The following is a 17,647-nucleotide window of genomic DNA, read 5'->3' as shown; positions in this document are numbered from 1 at the left end:
TAAGATCAATAGCAAACTTCTCATCCAAAAAATAAGGTAGGCAGAACACAGCAGAACCAATATTCAAAGTGTTCAAAGAAAAAATTCAAACAAGAACTTCTATTCAGAAAAAGCCTTTCAAATCTGAAAAGTGTATAACTTTAATAATAAATATTGATGATAAGTAATCACTAAAAGAATGAATGGAAAAAATCAGAAGCCAGGCGTGGTGGCATACACTTTTAAGCCCAGCATTTAGGAGGCTGAGACAGGAGAATGACAGGTCCGCAGCCAGTCACAGGTTCTCAGTGAGACCCTCCACAACTTAGTGAGACCCTGGTTCAAAATAAATGAAAAATAGGGCTAGGGTTGTAGCTCTGAGGTAGAATGATCCTGAATTTAATCTCCAGTACTAATTCATATTTAGTTGACCTTACCTCCATTAGTTAACATTTATTCATTTGTTCTTCCTTTCAACTGATGTTATTTTGTTTTAAAACAAAGGTCTTCAATATACACTGTGAAGAAATACTGAATATTTATTTACTTGCACTTCAAGAAAAGGCAAAAGACCTATGACTTTGTTCTTGTTAATGTCATTATGACACTGATTAGTACTCAATTAGTGTCGATCTCCAGCCAGTAAAATGTATAGAAAATTTTCAAACATGTAGACCCACTTATACTCACTCCCCAGAAATTTACTGTTGTCTTATGAGTTACATTATAATCATATTGGCTTTAATAAGTTGTGTATATGAGATTTTCTTTTTATCCCTACATGCTTATAATTTCTAATGTTCATCATTCATTTCATTCATTTTTTTTTCTTTTTGTGATACTATGGATTGAACCCTGGGGTGTCCTACTTATGAGCTACATCCCAGACTTTATTATTATTTTTGTTTGTTTTTTGAAACAGTGTTCCGATGGGCTGCAGGCAGTCTCACTAAATTGCTAATGCTGGTCTTGATCCTAAGATCCTCCTGTTTCAAACTCAAAGGTATGGCATTACAGGCATGTATGTGCCACTACACCTACTTATCATTCATTCTTAATGATCTAAGTATCTCTGTTAAGTCAGTAAGTGGGTCTTATGGCCACAAATTTCTTTCTTTTTTTTTTTTTTTTTTAGTACTGGGGATGGAACCCAGGGGGCATTCTACCTCTGAGCAACACTTCCAGCCCTATTTTTTCTATTTTTTTTTTTTATTCTTTATTTTGAAACAGGGTCTCACAGAGTTGCAGAAAGCCTCACTACATAGCTAAGGCTGGCTTCAAACCTGCTGGATCCTCCTGTCTCTGCCTCCCAAGGGCTGGGATTACAAGCATATATCACCACACCGGGCTAATCTCTTAATTCTTTATCTGACTTAAAAGATATTTTCACTGGATGAAGAATTCTTGATTATTTTTTTCTTCTAAAATTTTGTAGTTTCTTTCCATCTCTATGATTCTGTTTTTTGATGAGAAGTGTGCATCTATTCAAATCATTGTTCCCCTTTAAACTTCTAATTCTGCCTTCTTTCAATGTTTTCTCTTACCTACAGCTTTCCAGTTTGACGACAATGTGCCAAAATCAGCTCTCTGAATTTATTTTGCTTAGAGTTTACTGAGTTCTGCTACAGCATCTCATGCAGATCTTGAGAGAGCTCGATCAGGGGACCCGCAAAGGCGTAGATCCCCCATGATGTATGTTTAGCATTTCCGTCTTCAAAAAAATTATTTTAGGATTATTTGGATCAATATGTATAACTGGAATTTTATGTATAAGCATTATAACTAAAACTGATGGGCAACGGCTTGTGAGAGACTCAGGCAGCAACGATTTTTTCCCAAGGATAAAGTTTGGGCCAAAGATTAAGTTCAAACCGACCTTAGTTTGGGCCAATGTAGAAGATTAAGTTCAAGTCAGCCTTGTGAAGCATACTATGATTATTTAAATGTCTGGCACCCTGCTCTAAACTCTGTAAAAAATAAAACTTTTCCTGTCCTTGGAGATCCTGCTTGCATGGCTATGCCCTTGCTTTTCTGCCCAAAAAGAAAATATAAAAATTGTAACAAATCCTGAATAAAGCGGAGAAGTTTGAACCTGGTCTCGTGTGACAGCTCTTCTCTCATTCGATCTCGGCTCTTCTCTCACCAACACACGAACCTCGACTCTTTCTAGGGCTGGACCCCGGCAGAGTTCTTTCAATCTGTACATGTTTATCTTTTACCAAATCTGGTTAGTATTTCATGATTATTTATTCAAATATTTTGCCCGCTTCCTTTATGCTTAGCATATTAGACATTTCAAAACTGACCCACACATCTCCATAGTTCTGTTCCTTACCCCACCCATCTACCTCTCTTCTAATATTGCCAGTGTAGGTGCAAGTTCATTTATTTCTCAATTATATTAAAATCTGTTAATAAGTCTATATAAAAACTTTGCTGACCTCAAGTAGATTTTTTGATTCTAACACTTTCATTTTATTTCACTTCATGGCTGATAATTTTCTACATTTTATCTATTTGCAATTAAATATTCCTTTACCTCACTAGTCATAAAAGATCACAAATAATAGTTCTAACATTTGTGTTACCTCAAAGTTAGCATGTATTCATTTTCCTTTATTCTGAGAATAAATCACATTTTCCTGATTCTTTTTAGGACACTCATCCTAGTAATTTTGATTATATACTGAACACTGTAGATATCATTCTCTAGAGAGTATACTGTTCTTTCAAGTATTGATATGTTTGTTATAGGTAATCAATCATGTGTTTAGATAAAACTGAACATTGCCATACCTTCCCATGTGTGATGTTTCAGGCCTAAGTTCAGTTGTAAGACCAAATTCACAATTTCTTACCAGTTTGCTGTGCTTATTCATGGTTTCATTAGTCAACAAAGATGTGGAATTAATTTTTTTAAGTACATAATTCACTGCTTTTTTTCTGAGGTTACCCATCAATCTCCATAGAGTGCTAGGTTGCCCCAATTCTTCTTACTCTAATTTTCCTGGCAAAAAAAGTTCTTTTGTCAAAGTAAAAACTGTAAAACTATGTCCATTCTGACCACTTGTTCTGTGCTTTTTCTCCCCTCTAAACCTGCCTGCTTTGATTCTATCCCAAGTCCTCAGGTAAATGTTTGCTGTACTATAGGTCCACAGTGTTTAAGTGGTTATTTATAGGAAGAGCTGTTTGGTAGGAGTATATCCTTCCATCCTTTCAAAATAATTTTTAATTTTGGAGGTTGTTTAACACATTTTCTTTGATCAATCCTTTATCATAATAAAGCGATAAAAATTATTATGCTATCATTTTCTTGAAAAAAATACAAAGTATTAAAATATGTCAGTGGAGACCAATTACTTGTTACAGGAAGTTAAATGACAATTAGAAAATGTCCAATAATAATTAAAAATATCAAAAATACTTAATTTTGTAACCCTAAGTTAAAGGCCATATGACTTCTTACATATGACTTCATAATCTTCTTGGCATTCAATAACTCCAATTAAATAAAGCATTACAATAAACTTGCATAGTAAATTTTATTTTGCTAGACAAAGTTACAATGAGCATCTCTTATTTTAAGAATTACTTACAAATCTAAAAATAAATTTGGTAAGTGAAACCCTCCTTCATTAACTATGTTCAAAAAATAATCAAGTGCAGAAAACCCAAAACCAAGCCTTATACAGCAAGAAAATTGCCTGGTAGTGTAGTAACCAATATATCAAAGTAACTTAGGATAGGCTCGATAGTTTACAGTTTGATGAAGACATTATTTGGAGGAAAATTAATCCATTTATTTCAGAGCTCATATGTTGACATTTTATCTATTTAAGCTCAGAATCATAGAGCAGTCTGACTTCTACAACTACAAAAAATTCATTATAACTTAAGTAAACAAATATAAATACTATTACATAACACAGATAATTTAAGCATCATGATTAAAGTCAAAAGTCAACTAGTTAATATATATTACACATTTTTAATTTGAGATATAGTCCTCTACTCTTTCACTCAGAGTGAATCTGCCTTTTACCTAGGATTATTAAGACTATAATAGTGAACCATTAAGCTTTGTTCCTATAACTTACATCCTTTTCTCTTTTCCATTCTCTAAATTTCTATAAATATCTTTTTTGGGGGTGGTGGTAGTGGGTATTGAACCCAGCTGCATTCTATCTCCGAGTTACACCCTCAGCCCTATTTTATTTTATTTTGAAACAGGGTCTCTTTAGGTTGCTGAAAGTCTCACTATTTGCTGAGGCTGTTCACCAACCTGTGATTCTTCTATCGCAAATGTCCCAAGTACTGGGATTACAGGTGGGAATAACCACAACCAGCTTAGAGAAATCTTTTTAACATAAAAAGTTCCCGCAGATGCAAACTAATATCCTGTAGATGCAAACTGTATCAACAGCAATTTTACTTTTGGTATTCTGAATTGAAAAGATACATTTATGCCCACAGTAACCCTCCCAAGAAGCCAGTAAGCCAAAAAATTTCAAAATTTACTAAAACACTTTTTCATGTAATGCCTATAAATAAAATTATTTCTCTTTCAAATTTCTGACACTGGTGCAGGTTCTCTACTGTCTATATTAAGATACTAGAGACAGATTGTTTCATAAGAGTAGCTACAGATAGAACAAGGTCACATAAAACAACTGTTATTTCCACTGATGTTATTTTTTTTTTAAAGTGACAAAAAAAGAGCCATAAAACAAATTACTAAGTTTTCAAAGCTGTTCAGGACAATGTTCCTTCTGAATAGAAGAACTATATAACTGTTTATATTTTACCCTTTTCCTTTTTGGCTGTGAGGAAACTCCCATTAATTCTGAAATTTAATATGAATAAAGCAAATAAATAAAAAAGGAGGAACGGCTGCCTATTAGTAAAATACATGAATGGCAGAAAGACTCCCCTGCCAAATCAATAAATGGTAGAATCAGGATTCAAGCATAACAAAAAAACCCATGTAGGAAAAATAGAATCATATTGGCAATAATTTACTTTGAGAACTAGTGCAACAAAAAATTAAAAAGTCAGTAGCAAACAATATTATTCTGACATAAAAATAACAGGACTATGGTAGCTATTTTGATTTTTAAAAATCACTGAAAACAGTTTTTGTTTTGTTTTGTTTTTTTGCGGTACTAGGGATTGAATTCAGAGGCATGCTATCTCCAAGCTACATTCCCAGCCCTATTTTATTTCTTATGAGTAAACAGGGTCTTCGTAGTTTGGTAAGAGTCTCACTACTTATTGAGGCTGTCCTCAAACCTGTGATCCTCCTGTCTCAGCCTGCCAAGTACTGGGATTACATGTGTGTGCCACCATGTCCAGCTCAAAACAGATCTTTTAATAAGGTAATCTCAAATTGTTACATGTTCAACATTCAGCACAATGATAAAAACAGAAATATGAACAGAAAAATACAAAGGCAAAATATACAATATTATAATATTTAGTACTCCTCTTCCATAAAACAACCTTCCCATTACTTAAAAACTGAGTTTTAAAATGTTACAGCAATTCGCCGGGCATGGTGGCGCACGCTTGTAATCCCAGCGCTTGGGAGACAGAGACAAGAGGATCTCACAGGTTCGAAGCCAGTCACGCTGGCTTAAGAGACCCTGTTTCCAAATAAAAATAAAATAAAATTGGTCTGGGAGTGTAGCCCGGAGGTAGAAGGGCTTCCAGGAACCCCAGTACCACCAAAAAAGAAAAAAAAGTTACAGCAATTCAACACAAGAAGTTAAAAGTATCAACACTAACTTATAGGGTATAATTCTCTCTTAGCTCCAAATATTTTAGAATGTTACAATTCCCAATGCAATTTAAATAAAATCTGTACATATTGTCCTAGCCAGCCACATGTGCCATTCATTAAAAACCTATTCATGTATGTTAATGTTATATATTGCTTAAAATTTTCACTTTGAAAAAATACAAAAATATAATAATTAAATAATATAATTATAATAATATAATTATATAAAATATAATAATTAAATAAATAATGTAAATAATTCATTTTGGAAAATTAGAATGCTACTTTTTTTTTTTTTTTTTTTTTTCCCGGTGGTACTCGGGTTCCTGGAAACCCTTCTACCTCTGGGCTACACTCCCAGACCTATTTTACATATTTTTTTTTATTTGGAAACAGGGTCTCTTAAGCCAGCAGGGCTAGCTTCAAACCAGCATGATCCTACTGTCTCTGCCTCCCAAGTGCGGGAATTGCAAGCATGCGCCACCACGCCCGGCTAGAATGCTACCTATTCTACCATCTTTCCGACCTATTACAAAAGACAAGGAAAAGTAGATGCTAAAATTGAGTAATTTCAGTCATACATATCATTAACTATTTTCCCACATCACTTCTAATTTGACAAGTCATTTCATCTGTCCATTATATAGTACAAATATTTCAAAATGTAAAATTTCTAATAGCATAGTAACTAGTATAAGTTTATAAAATTTATTTTTATCAATTTGATAAGATTTGCTTGCAATATTAGAAAACATTCTGAAAAAATCGAAAAGTTTATGAAGGGAAAATTAAAAAAAAAACAACCTGTAAGTAAGACAAACATCATAATAGCTAAGTTTCAAAAAATAGAGATAACTCTTAAATCACAACGAAGAAAGACTTTTACTAAATATTAGATTATGTTATACCACATTTCAAACTAAAATTTATACTAAGATAGTTATTCCTACCTTATATCCAGGTCCTAATTGATGAATTGCAAATATCTGTGCTGGGTTTAGTGCTTCACTGAACACATATACAGCACCAAGTTGACCACAGAATACCCTATTTGCGTCAGCAGTTTCTGAAGATCCAAGAAAGCACTTGTCATAGCTCTATTTTTTAAAAGTCACAAAAAAACCAAATTATTAATTATTACTTTGTAATGGCAGATAACAAGGATATCTTTCTTAATTATCACAAATACCTTATAACATAATAATAGCAAAAGTAAAACATCAATTAATGCTTTATAGAGTATTTAAATAATAAAAGCCAATAAAGATTTAGAAAAAGTAAAATCAGTTAAACGCCTTATATATTTATTGTTAAGCAAATAAGTAACCATATACCCCTATCTTCAGACCTGACCACTTTGCAAATTTTACCATTAAAAGAAAAAGACTTTATAATTATTTCATGAAAACAAAACTAATTTTAAAATTCTAGTGACTTAGAATTGCTCTTTCAAATAAAGATTCATGCAAATGAAGGAAATGATTATTCCAAATTTTAACTATAAACACAAAGAAGCTTTTAAATTATACTTTATTTCTCCATTATGGATACATTCCTCTCTTTTTCTACATCACAAAAAGGTTTGTTCCTTCTCTTATACTAGTAGGCATCCTAAAAAGTCCAATACAGAATGATGGCTTAAAATGCTGACTAAAGCACAGAATATAGTAGTGCTCTCTATTTAGAAATTGAGCACTATAACACCATTCTTATAACCCTTCCCACCTCTGCTTCTAACACCCCATCCACCCAGACCACTGAAAGCAGTCACTGCTCAGTTTCCTCCACCACCATAGGATAAGACCACACCCTAACTCCAATAAGCATGACTATATGTGTGTGTGTGTGTGTGTGTGTGTGTGTGTGTGTGTGTGTGTATTCCATATCCCTTTGGCGCCTCAATAAAATAGCAAAAACAGTGAATCAAATATAAATATAAGAATTCCTTACTAAATATGCAATCTATAGCTAAAAGTATGAATACCAAATCTGTTACTACATAAAGGATGTAAATGTGTATTACTCCCAGGCTTCTCTATTTCTTAAAATACTGTCATAAATCATTCAAAAATCTAAATCTTTCAAGAAAAAGTAAATATATATACATATACATATCTTATTAACTAATGTCTATACCCTCCAACAAACAAATAGTAGACTTTCATCTGTGTGTTTTAATTCTGGAAAAATATTCTCTTAAATACTGACTCTGGATGAACTATGAATGTATAGGGCAGAAAAGAAAAATTTTCCTATAAAGGCAAAGATAAGATGAATTATACCATTTGCAAGCCACATGTATTTTTTGTTGTATACTTTTTTTTTGAAGTCTTTAAAACTATGTTTTAAATGTAAAACTCAAGGTTCTTAGGTTCCATATCAAACAAAACACATAGAAGGTCAGATTTTTGCCTAAAGTGCATACTGTGCCATCCCCTGATCTGGGAAACAAACTATGGACTGAGAATACTGTGCTATTAACAGAATACAAAACAAGAGACTATAACCCTGTCCTCCATGAGATGGAAGTTAAAAACATATGTGTAGAAAAGGGAATTTTGTTTTCAGGAAAAAAAATTCATTCTGAAACCAAGTATGCTAAAAAGACTGTATATGATTGGCTTTGGAAATGCTTGGACATTAAAACATATTTTTTACTTAGAGTCTCATAGGCCAAGATTAAGACAAAGAAGGGCCCATAGTAAAGAAATAGTAAACACCCTTGAGGTTTTGACTCAAGGTTTTGACTTTCCCCTCTATTTAAAATCCAACAGTGTGTGAGTGTTAGCCAGGCATGGTGGAGCACATCTGCCATCCCAGTACTTGGGAACCTGAGAAAGAAGACTCCAAGCCAGTAGCCAGTCTCAGCAATTTAAATGAGATTGTCACCAACTCAGGAACACCCTGATTCCAAATAAAAAATAAAATAATATAGAGCTAAATGTGTAGCTCAGAGATAGAATGCCCCTAAGTTCAATCCCCAGAAACACACACACACACACACACACACACACACACATCCAACTGTGTCACCTCCTCCATCACTAACACACTGGTGGAAACTAATATTATCTCTTTGTATTATTATAAGTCATCTAAGTGCTATTCTTGCTTTTATAGTAATTTCAGATATTCTCAATGCTACAGTCAGATTGATGTTTTAAAAGTTTAAAGTAGACATTACTTATCTAGTGAAAATCACCCAAGGATTTTTAAGATGGATAAGACAGGAAAAGCTAGGCCTCATTGTTGCTTATGAGGCCTTTTGTGTTATGACCACTAGTATCTACCTAAACTTTTAACTCTATTTTGTCCCTTTCACCCTCTGCTTCAGAAAAACTGGTTGTTATTCCTGAACTTCCCACTTCTGCCCTAAAGTCTTTGCTCTTACTGTTCCCAATGAAGTGATAATTGTTCAACTCTTCTCACTAAAATCCTAACTGGACAATCTGGCTTCTCCCTTCTCTATACTCCTTTCTACACATTCTTTATTTTATTCATAATATTTATCACCATAGTAATAAATGATAGTGATGACATGTTATTCCTTCTTTTGAAAGTCTTCCTTCTATATCCCCCTAAAAAGGCAAGATACATTTTTATAGTGCTTGAGATTCTAGAAAGAATAGAATAATTTGATGTTTCTTTACTTAAAGCAATTAATAATATATCCAAGTAATTTTTATTTTTTAAGACTTCCTTAAATAACTATTTTATTTTTATTGAACATAAATGGTATACATTTAAACTATACTTGGTGCCCTCTCCCCCCCCACCCCTGTCTTCCCTTCTCCCCTCCCACCAATGATTGTCCAGGGTAACCATGCCATATTCATAATTTTACACATATTCGAATGTAGACCCTCATTAATCATATCTAGTAATTTTATAAAAAACTTAATATTCAGACTCAATAAAAAGAATAAACATTCAAAGTAAGACTCTACCAAACTTTTAATTTTTTATAGTAACAGTATTTTCAAATACATTAAAACACAGATTAAAAATAATAAACTTACATCATTTGTGTTAACATGCCAAGCCATATCACCATAGGATACCAGCTGTCCATTAACATAACACCGAATTTCACTGTTCCTCCATCGATTGTAAATATGGACAATGCTGATCATGTACCACTTAAATAAAAATAATTAAAATATCAATATATAGTTTATAATTATCTGAAATTCAATTATAACTTGCATAACATTCTTTAAGAAAATATCTGAAACCCAAGCACTATAATTCCAGCGACTCAAGAGGCTGAGGCAGAATGATTGCAATTTTAAGGCCACTCAGCCTGAAAAACTTAGTGATAACTTGTCTGAAAATAAAAATAACAGGGGCTGGATATGTAGCACAGTGGCAGAAGGCGTTCCTAGCATGCTAGAGGTTCTTGGATAATCCCTAGTGCCAAGGAAAAGAAAAGAATGTTTCAAGGACTATCAATGACCATTCATTAGCATTTTCTCCTTTTCGTCCTTCCATTTCTTACTGTAAAGATGAAAAAAGTGCCACATAAAGAATAAATCTGTGATGAAGACAGAACTAGAGTCCCTTGTCAAGCTGATAGTCTTCTTCTATTATACCATGATCCAAAATTATGGAAATACAATTATATTTGGGTTCTTCATTTAATAACATTGATGTTATGCCAAGTACTCCATATGGCAAGGCTGACCATCCAAACCATGAGCCCAGTTCTCTTAGAATTACTAATCTAGTCAAAGGGACATACATGAAACTAATAAGGAATTACAAATCACTATGATAATAGTGGTAAAGGAGCACAACATAAGTTAAGAAAGAATAACCTAAGATTCTATTTTGGATTGCACAGGCAGAAAAGACCTGTCAAAAGAATACTATTTTAGCATTCATAATAAGATATAGTTTCAATTCTATAACTAAAATTCATTAAAACCAGTAATGATTATATATTTATAATTTAATAATGTATGAGTATTCATTAAGAACCAATAAATGAGTTGATCTTGAGTTCCCATTTTGTAGTTACTACTGTCAAAAATCATTTTAAGAGTCAATTTTGACAGAGTGGTTTTTTTTTTTTTTTTTGGGGTGGTACTGGGGTTTCTGGAAGCCCTTCCATCTCCAGGCTACACTCCCAGACCTATTTCTACTTTTTTTTTTTTAATTTGGAAATAGGGTCTCTTAAGCCGCTGGCTTCGAACCTGCGCAATCCCTCTGTCTCTGCCTCCCAAGCAAGGGGATTACAAGTGTGCGCCACCACACCCAGCCGAGTTTTAAGTTTTTATAATAATTTTTAGATTCAATATTTATTACTTTCAGAGCTAATAGCCTAGTGAAGAGAACAAAGAACTATTGTTCTAAAGTATTTAAAAACAGATGATTTAGGCCGGGCGTGGTGGCGCACGCTTGTAATCCCCGCGCTTGGGAGGCAGAGACAGGAGGATCGCGCAGGTTCGAAGCTAGCCCCACGCGCTGGCTTAGGAGACCCTGTTTCCAAATAAAAATGCAAAAATAGGTCTGGGAGTGTAGCCCGGAGGTAGAAGGGCTTCCAGGAACCCCAGTACCACCAAAAATAAAAAATAAAAATAAATAAAAATAAAAACAGATGATTTATAAATATTTGATAAACTTCTATTTACTTTTTATCTACTATATCCTCATGATGAGATTTGTGATAAAATTGACATTATTTACCCCTTAAAAGTCATTCATTCATTGTTTACTGAGAGCCTATTTCATGCCAAGTTCTCACCTTTATTCCCACTTACTGTCTTTGTATGTGTAGCTATAATGAACATAATATATACACTCTTAAAAAGAGCTCAGTAAAGAAACAAACATGAAGAATATCTAAAATACAAAATGTTGGAAAAACATATAATGACTGACAGTTGCAGGGAAAGAAAAGGCAAACAGAGAAGGAATGTTATCATAGAAAAAGTGACTGAGTAAAATCAAACTTTAAGCTTAAAGGATGAAAAATATTATTGAACAAAAACTAAGGAAAGAAACTTTCCAGGCAAAGCAATCTTAATATGGTTCAGCATAGAGGCATAATGAAACATCTGAGTATTTATATGTAACAAGAAAATCAGGAAAAGATCAGATGGTAAAGAAATTTGTAGGAAACCGTTAGAAATCTTGCCTTTGGTTTTTATATAATGTGATATCATAAAAGAGTTCTGAGCAGAAAAGTTAAGTGATCATCACCATAGTTTAGGAAAGTAACTAACTGCAATGTTGAAGTGGGATAGTTAAGCAACTGGGGATATACATAAGTCTAAAAACCACTGCAACACTTGAAGTAAGAAAACACAAGAGCCTGTACCAAGACAAATGCACTAGTAAATTAAACAAAGGACCAGGAGGTGGAATTATCAAAGATGGCTCAGAAGTATTGATATAGAAAAGAGGAGTCTACAATGATTTCTAATTCCACTTAGATTGATAGTGGTACTATTTACTTACTATTAGGAATAAAGAAAGATGATCAGGCTTAGGGTTACCAAACACAGGGTCTGCTTTTGATTATAACAGTAACATATGAATGATAAGATAAAATGAATGAAAGAACTTATCTCAGTTAAGGCCATAGTATTTATTTTTAGGTAAATCTATTTTTCTGTCTTCTTGGAACATTAAAACATACTATACAGACATGAGTGAGTTTTTAAATGTTTCAAGAGATCCCAACTTTCTACTTAATATTTTTGAGTAAAGAAAATCAGAATAAACCTGGAGACTATATATGTATACTGACACTGGGTATGTGTACTGAGGTCTACTTTGAAATTTAGATTCAAAAATAAATGTATAAAAGAAATATATAACCAGGATCAAAACATACATATTTATATTAAGAACTTATAAATTCATAATACAACTTAAAGATACAAAAATAAACAGGAGATACCAAAATACAGCATATTTATATAAATATCAGTAGTAAGGAACATGTGTTGAACACTGTCCATAAATCAGGTAATATGCTAATGCTTTCATCCAGTTTACAAGGTCAAAAAGCTAGTAAAGAATGCAGCTAAGAAGATAAAAGTTTTAATGAACAGAAAGGGAGAAAAAACAAAATAACAGAGGCACTCATAATATCATAGCAGCTCCCTGAGACTGAATTAAAACAAAGGTTCTTGGACAGTATATTGAGGTGGGATAGGGGATAGCTGTGGGATAATGCTAGTAGGCAACTCAGAGAGCTAGCAACCTGGAGGAAATCAGAAATACTGGTTTCTTTTTTTTTTTTTTTTGGTGGTACTGGGGTTCCTGGAAGCCCTTTTACCTCCGGACTACACTCCCACGGGCTACACTCCCAGACCTATTTTTTAACTTTTTTATTTGGAAACAGGGTCTCTTAAGCCTGCGTGGCTGACTCCGAACCAGCGCGATCCTCCTGTCTCAGCCTCCCAAGTGCGGGGATTACAAGCGTGCACCACCACGCCCGGCAAAAGAAATACTCGTTTCTAAAACAGAATTAATAAAAGAAATAGGCTGAGACAGTGCTCGATATGCACTGGCTCACAGAAGCTCCCTCCCACAGAGCCAAAATAAATTCTCCCATCAAATTTAAGATAAATGGGTACTACTACTCAGCAAATTTGCAGTCTGAGCACAGAATAAGTTCTTATACATTAATGAGGTGAGGGAGAAAGTTTCAATACTTTCCAGCAGAAAGAGGCAAAATGAATTATCAGTGACAGCTTAAAAAGATTCTTTATTTGGACTTCCTGAGTGGGAAACCAGAAATTCCTGCAGTTTACCTGTTTTGTCTTGTTTTTGTTTTTAATTTTTCCCTATGTTGTTCCTTCTCCTTTTTCTTCCTTCCTTCCATCTTTTTGTCTTTTGTTGTATATTTACCTTGTTAATACCCAAGACAAAACAGCCACTTGAGCTTTAGTTATCACTGGATTGGTGGGTACCCATCCCTTGAATGATTCTGGGACAGAATTGAAACTGTAACAGACTTGGGAGAAGGCAATGGGAGCCAGAATGCCATTCTACTGATAAGCCTAGCAAAGAATAAAGGTTGCTTTCATTTGAAACAGTCTGAGCCCTGGGACAAGAAGCATGGCTCAAAAGGGCTGGAACTGAGATGAATCAGGGTTGAGTGGGAAGCAGTGTCCCTGTGACAACCTACCACAGGACCCACAGCTCCTTTTACATGTTCAGAATGGTCTGGATAGAGTGATGAATCCAACATAGCTTAGCCCTCCACTCCACCCTTACACACACATGGGAAAGAGGAGTGTGGTGCAGCTGGATGAGTCTGTAGATTGAGGGGCTGGCCAACAAATGGATAAGGTAAACTCCCGTGCTTGGTTATAATAAAATAGCTATTCTAAGGGTGAAGTTTGCTCTAAAACATCCTGAGGTTCTCCAATAGGTACTTTTCATAAATGCTTCCCAGCAAGAAGAGACAGGTCTGCATAGAGACTCCCCTAACAAGTTTCTCCAGGGGAGTTAGAGCTCAAAACAAACAGTACCATATTTATGTCACACAAGCTTCCTCATAGAAGAGAGATTCTTAAATCAAAACCATGGATAAAAATGGATCCATATAAAAAAAACCTCAGCAAGAACAAAACTAAATCTCTTCATGGTTGTTATTGCATTAACTGCTTGATGTAAACTGGTTTCTACTATTTTCCCATATTCTTTCTTTTTTCAGAGCACTAATTTTACATGGTTAGTTAATTCATTGTATTCTCTCTTGATACATCTTCTCATCATTCTCATCTCCATTCCCTTCATTAATCCATAGTCCTTTTTATTTCCTCATTTTTATCTATGTCCTTCATCCCTTCTCCACCATTATTTTGTTTTCATTTCTTTTTTCCCCATATTGTCCTTATTATGTTAATCTACTTCCAAATTAATTTAGTATATTATCAGTAATTCTTAATCTTCCCAACCTATTCCATATTACTTCTCACCCTTTTTCTCTTTAGTAAATGGAGCTATAAAAGTGCTTAGTAATAACTTTCACAAAATATGTGTATATGATTTACTCTTAAGTTACCCCTGTTATTGGCAGTTAATCTCTCCTTGAACTTGAATTTACCATGTTTATTATGCTGATTGCTTGTATTGAAGCTAAGATATATCCACAGCCCTGGGTTTATTATGCAAAGGTAACTACTCACTAAAGGACACTGAAATAAAATAGTAAAATCCATCTCAACAGATATTAAAATATAAGATCATAGAACACAGACCAACAAGATATCTCCCATAATTTATAGAGCCACCCCTCCCAATAACTGAAACTACAAATATTGAGCTAGTTAAAATCCCAGAAAAATAAATCAAAAGTTGACTCTTGAAATGATTAAGAAACTAAAAGAACATCTAAGCAATGAACTAAGAAATAAAACACAGGGTGTGAAAAAGCATCCCAATAAAGAGAAACTCTGAAAAAGAACCACTGGAAATTAAAAATATGATAAATCAAATAAATTCAGTAGAAATTCTCACCAATATATAAAATCAAGTAGAAGATAAAACCTCAGGGCTGGAAGACAAGATAGGCAACCTCCAATATATAGACAGTATTTTTAAAAATAAGAAACTGTGACAGAATATGAAAGATCTCTGGAACAATATTAAAGAACCAAAATAAAATATCATTAGAATATAGAAAACAACGGAAATACAGGCTAATGGCATTGAAAATGTTTTCAGGGAAATAATGAAATAAAAGTAACCAAATCTTGGGAATGAGATGGACACTGGGATAAAAGGGGCAGTTAGAACCCAAAACAAACAAGATCAAAAAAGAACCTTCCGCCGGTCATGGTGGCACACGCTTGTAATCCCTGCACTTGGGAGGCAGACACAGGAGGATTATGCTGGTTCGAAGCCAGCCTCGCTGGCTTAAGAGACCCTGTTGCTAAATAAAAAATATATATATAATACATATATATAATATATATTTTACATATAATATATTATATATGATATAAAATATATTTATATAATATATCATATATACTATATATATGATATATTATATAAATATATTTATATATAAAATAGGTCTGGGAGTGTAACCAAGAGGTAGAAGAGTTTCCGGGAACCCCAGTACTACAAAAAAAAAAAAAAAAAACCTTCCAACAAGATCAAAAGAACCTTTAGATGACTCATTACAATTAAAATTCCAAATTTATAAAATATATGTTGTTTTATATATTTTGTTATATTTACATATGTATACATACATACATAAACACATTAGATATAATTCCAAAGACTCAAAGGAAAATAGGTCACATGTAGAGGTAAACCATAAAATATTTGATTTCTCAACCTTATAATCCACAAAGGCTTAAAACTAAGTGTTTCAAGCCCTGAAAAAAACAAATGCCAACCACAACTGCTATATCCAGAAAAGCTTGCCTTCAGAATCAAAGGAAAAATAAAAAATGTTCAAGATAAGCCTAAACTAGAATAATTCATGACTACCAAAAGAGCATTTCAGAAAAGATTTAAAAACATCCTACATATAGAAGTTTAAAACAAACACTAGAGTTTAGGGAAAGATATATTTTCTTAGAAGAATAGTTAAGGAAATAAGAATTAGAACTGAATTAAACATTAGGAGCAAACTAATAATGAAAGGAAATATTAAAATCTATCTATAATAACATAGAATACAGATGGTCTCATATTTAGAAATAAAAAGACATAGATTCAGAGGTTAGATTAAAACCAAACCCAAATATATGTGCCATGTAAGTGGCATATCTGACAAAGACATACACAGGGTGAAAGTGAAAAACATGGAAATCCACATTTCATGCAAATGGGGTCACAAAGCAAGCAGACATTATTCCTATCTCCAACAAAGCAGATTTCAAGTCAAAATTAACCAGAAAAAAAAGTCATCTCTTACGTATACGGGGGACAATAAAAATGATGATAATATTAAATATTCATGCCTCAAACATCGGTGCACCTAACTCCGTAAAACAAACACTACTTAATATAAAGACTCATACAGACCCTGATATTATAATAATGGTTGATTTCAACCTACCTGTCTTATCAATAGATAGGCTACCAGACAAAATCAGTAAAAACAGTTCAGATTTAAAAAAATACTAGACACTAAATGGACTGAACAGACATCTACAGATTATTTTCTTCAACAAAAACTAAATTCAAAGCGAGGCGTGGTAATCCCCGTGCCTGGGAGGCAGAGACAAAAGGAGCGTGCAGGTTCGAAGCCAGCCATGTTTGCTTGAGAGACCCTGTTTCCAAATAAAAAAATATAAAAAATAGGTGTCTGGGAGTAGAAGGGTTTCCAGGAACCCCAGTACACCAAAAAAAAAAAAAAAAAAAAAAAACTAAATGCACTTTCTTCTCAGCTGATTATGGAACTTTCCTCAACCATACCATGTTTTAGATAACAATGTAAGTCTTAGCAAATTTAAAAACATCCACATAATTCTTTAAATCTCCTTAGATCAAAACGAATGCAATAAAAAATCAGCACCAAGAAAAAACAGAAATTGCATAAATATGTAGTTACTGAACAATATAAATAGGAATGATGAGTGCTAGAAGAAAAAAATTTTTAAATTCTTAGAATAAAATGAGACATACATAAAGCATCCTAGAATCTCTGACAAACTACAAAGGTAATTTTAAAAAGGAAAAGACTGAACCAATGAGTATCTAAATTTAAAAAAATTCAGATCCCAAATAAAGAACATAATGATGTATCCCATCAAAAAATGACATGAAAAACAACAGACCAATTCCAAAACCAATAGAAGGAATAAAATAATTAAGAGCTAAAATTAAGAATTATAAATAGCAATACAATCAATCAATCCAACAGAGTTGGTTATATGAAAAGATAAATAAGTTGGAAAAATCAGA

At 33.4% G+C, this 17,647-nt stretch overlaps 1 protein-coding gene across 5 annotated transcripts in view; it reads right to left on the bottom strand.

Moving 5' to 3' along the window:
• The window catches only part of NBEA (neurobeachin), a gene marked incomplete at both ends in the record, with an annotated part of 621,684 nt that overhangs the window by 519,402 nt on the left and 84,635 nt on the right, over positions 1–17,647 (bottom strand). For all 5 annotated transcript variants that reach the window (XM_080719963.1, XM_080719960.1, XM_080719962.1 and 2 more), the window contains 2 exons: positions 6,709–6,855; positions 9,778–9,897. In XM_080719963.1, coding sequence (XP_080576089.1) covers positions 6,709–6,855; positions 9,778–9,897 — 267 coding nt within the window. The remainder of the gene's footprint in view (positions 1–6,708; positions 6,856–9,777; positions 9,898–17,647) is intronic.

This window comes from Muscardinus avellanarius (assembly GCF_963383645.1).
Source record: "Muscardinus avellanarius genome assembly, chromosome: 2".
NCBI lineage: Eukaryota > Metazoa > Chordata > Mammalia > Rodentia > Gliridae > Muscardinus > Muscardinus avellanarius.
The sequence above is the reverse complement of the archived record's forward strand: the minus strand, read 5'-3'. Positions and strand labels throughout refer to the sequence as shown.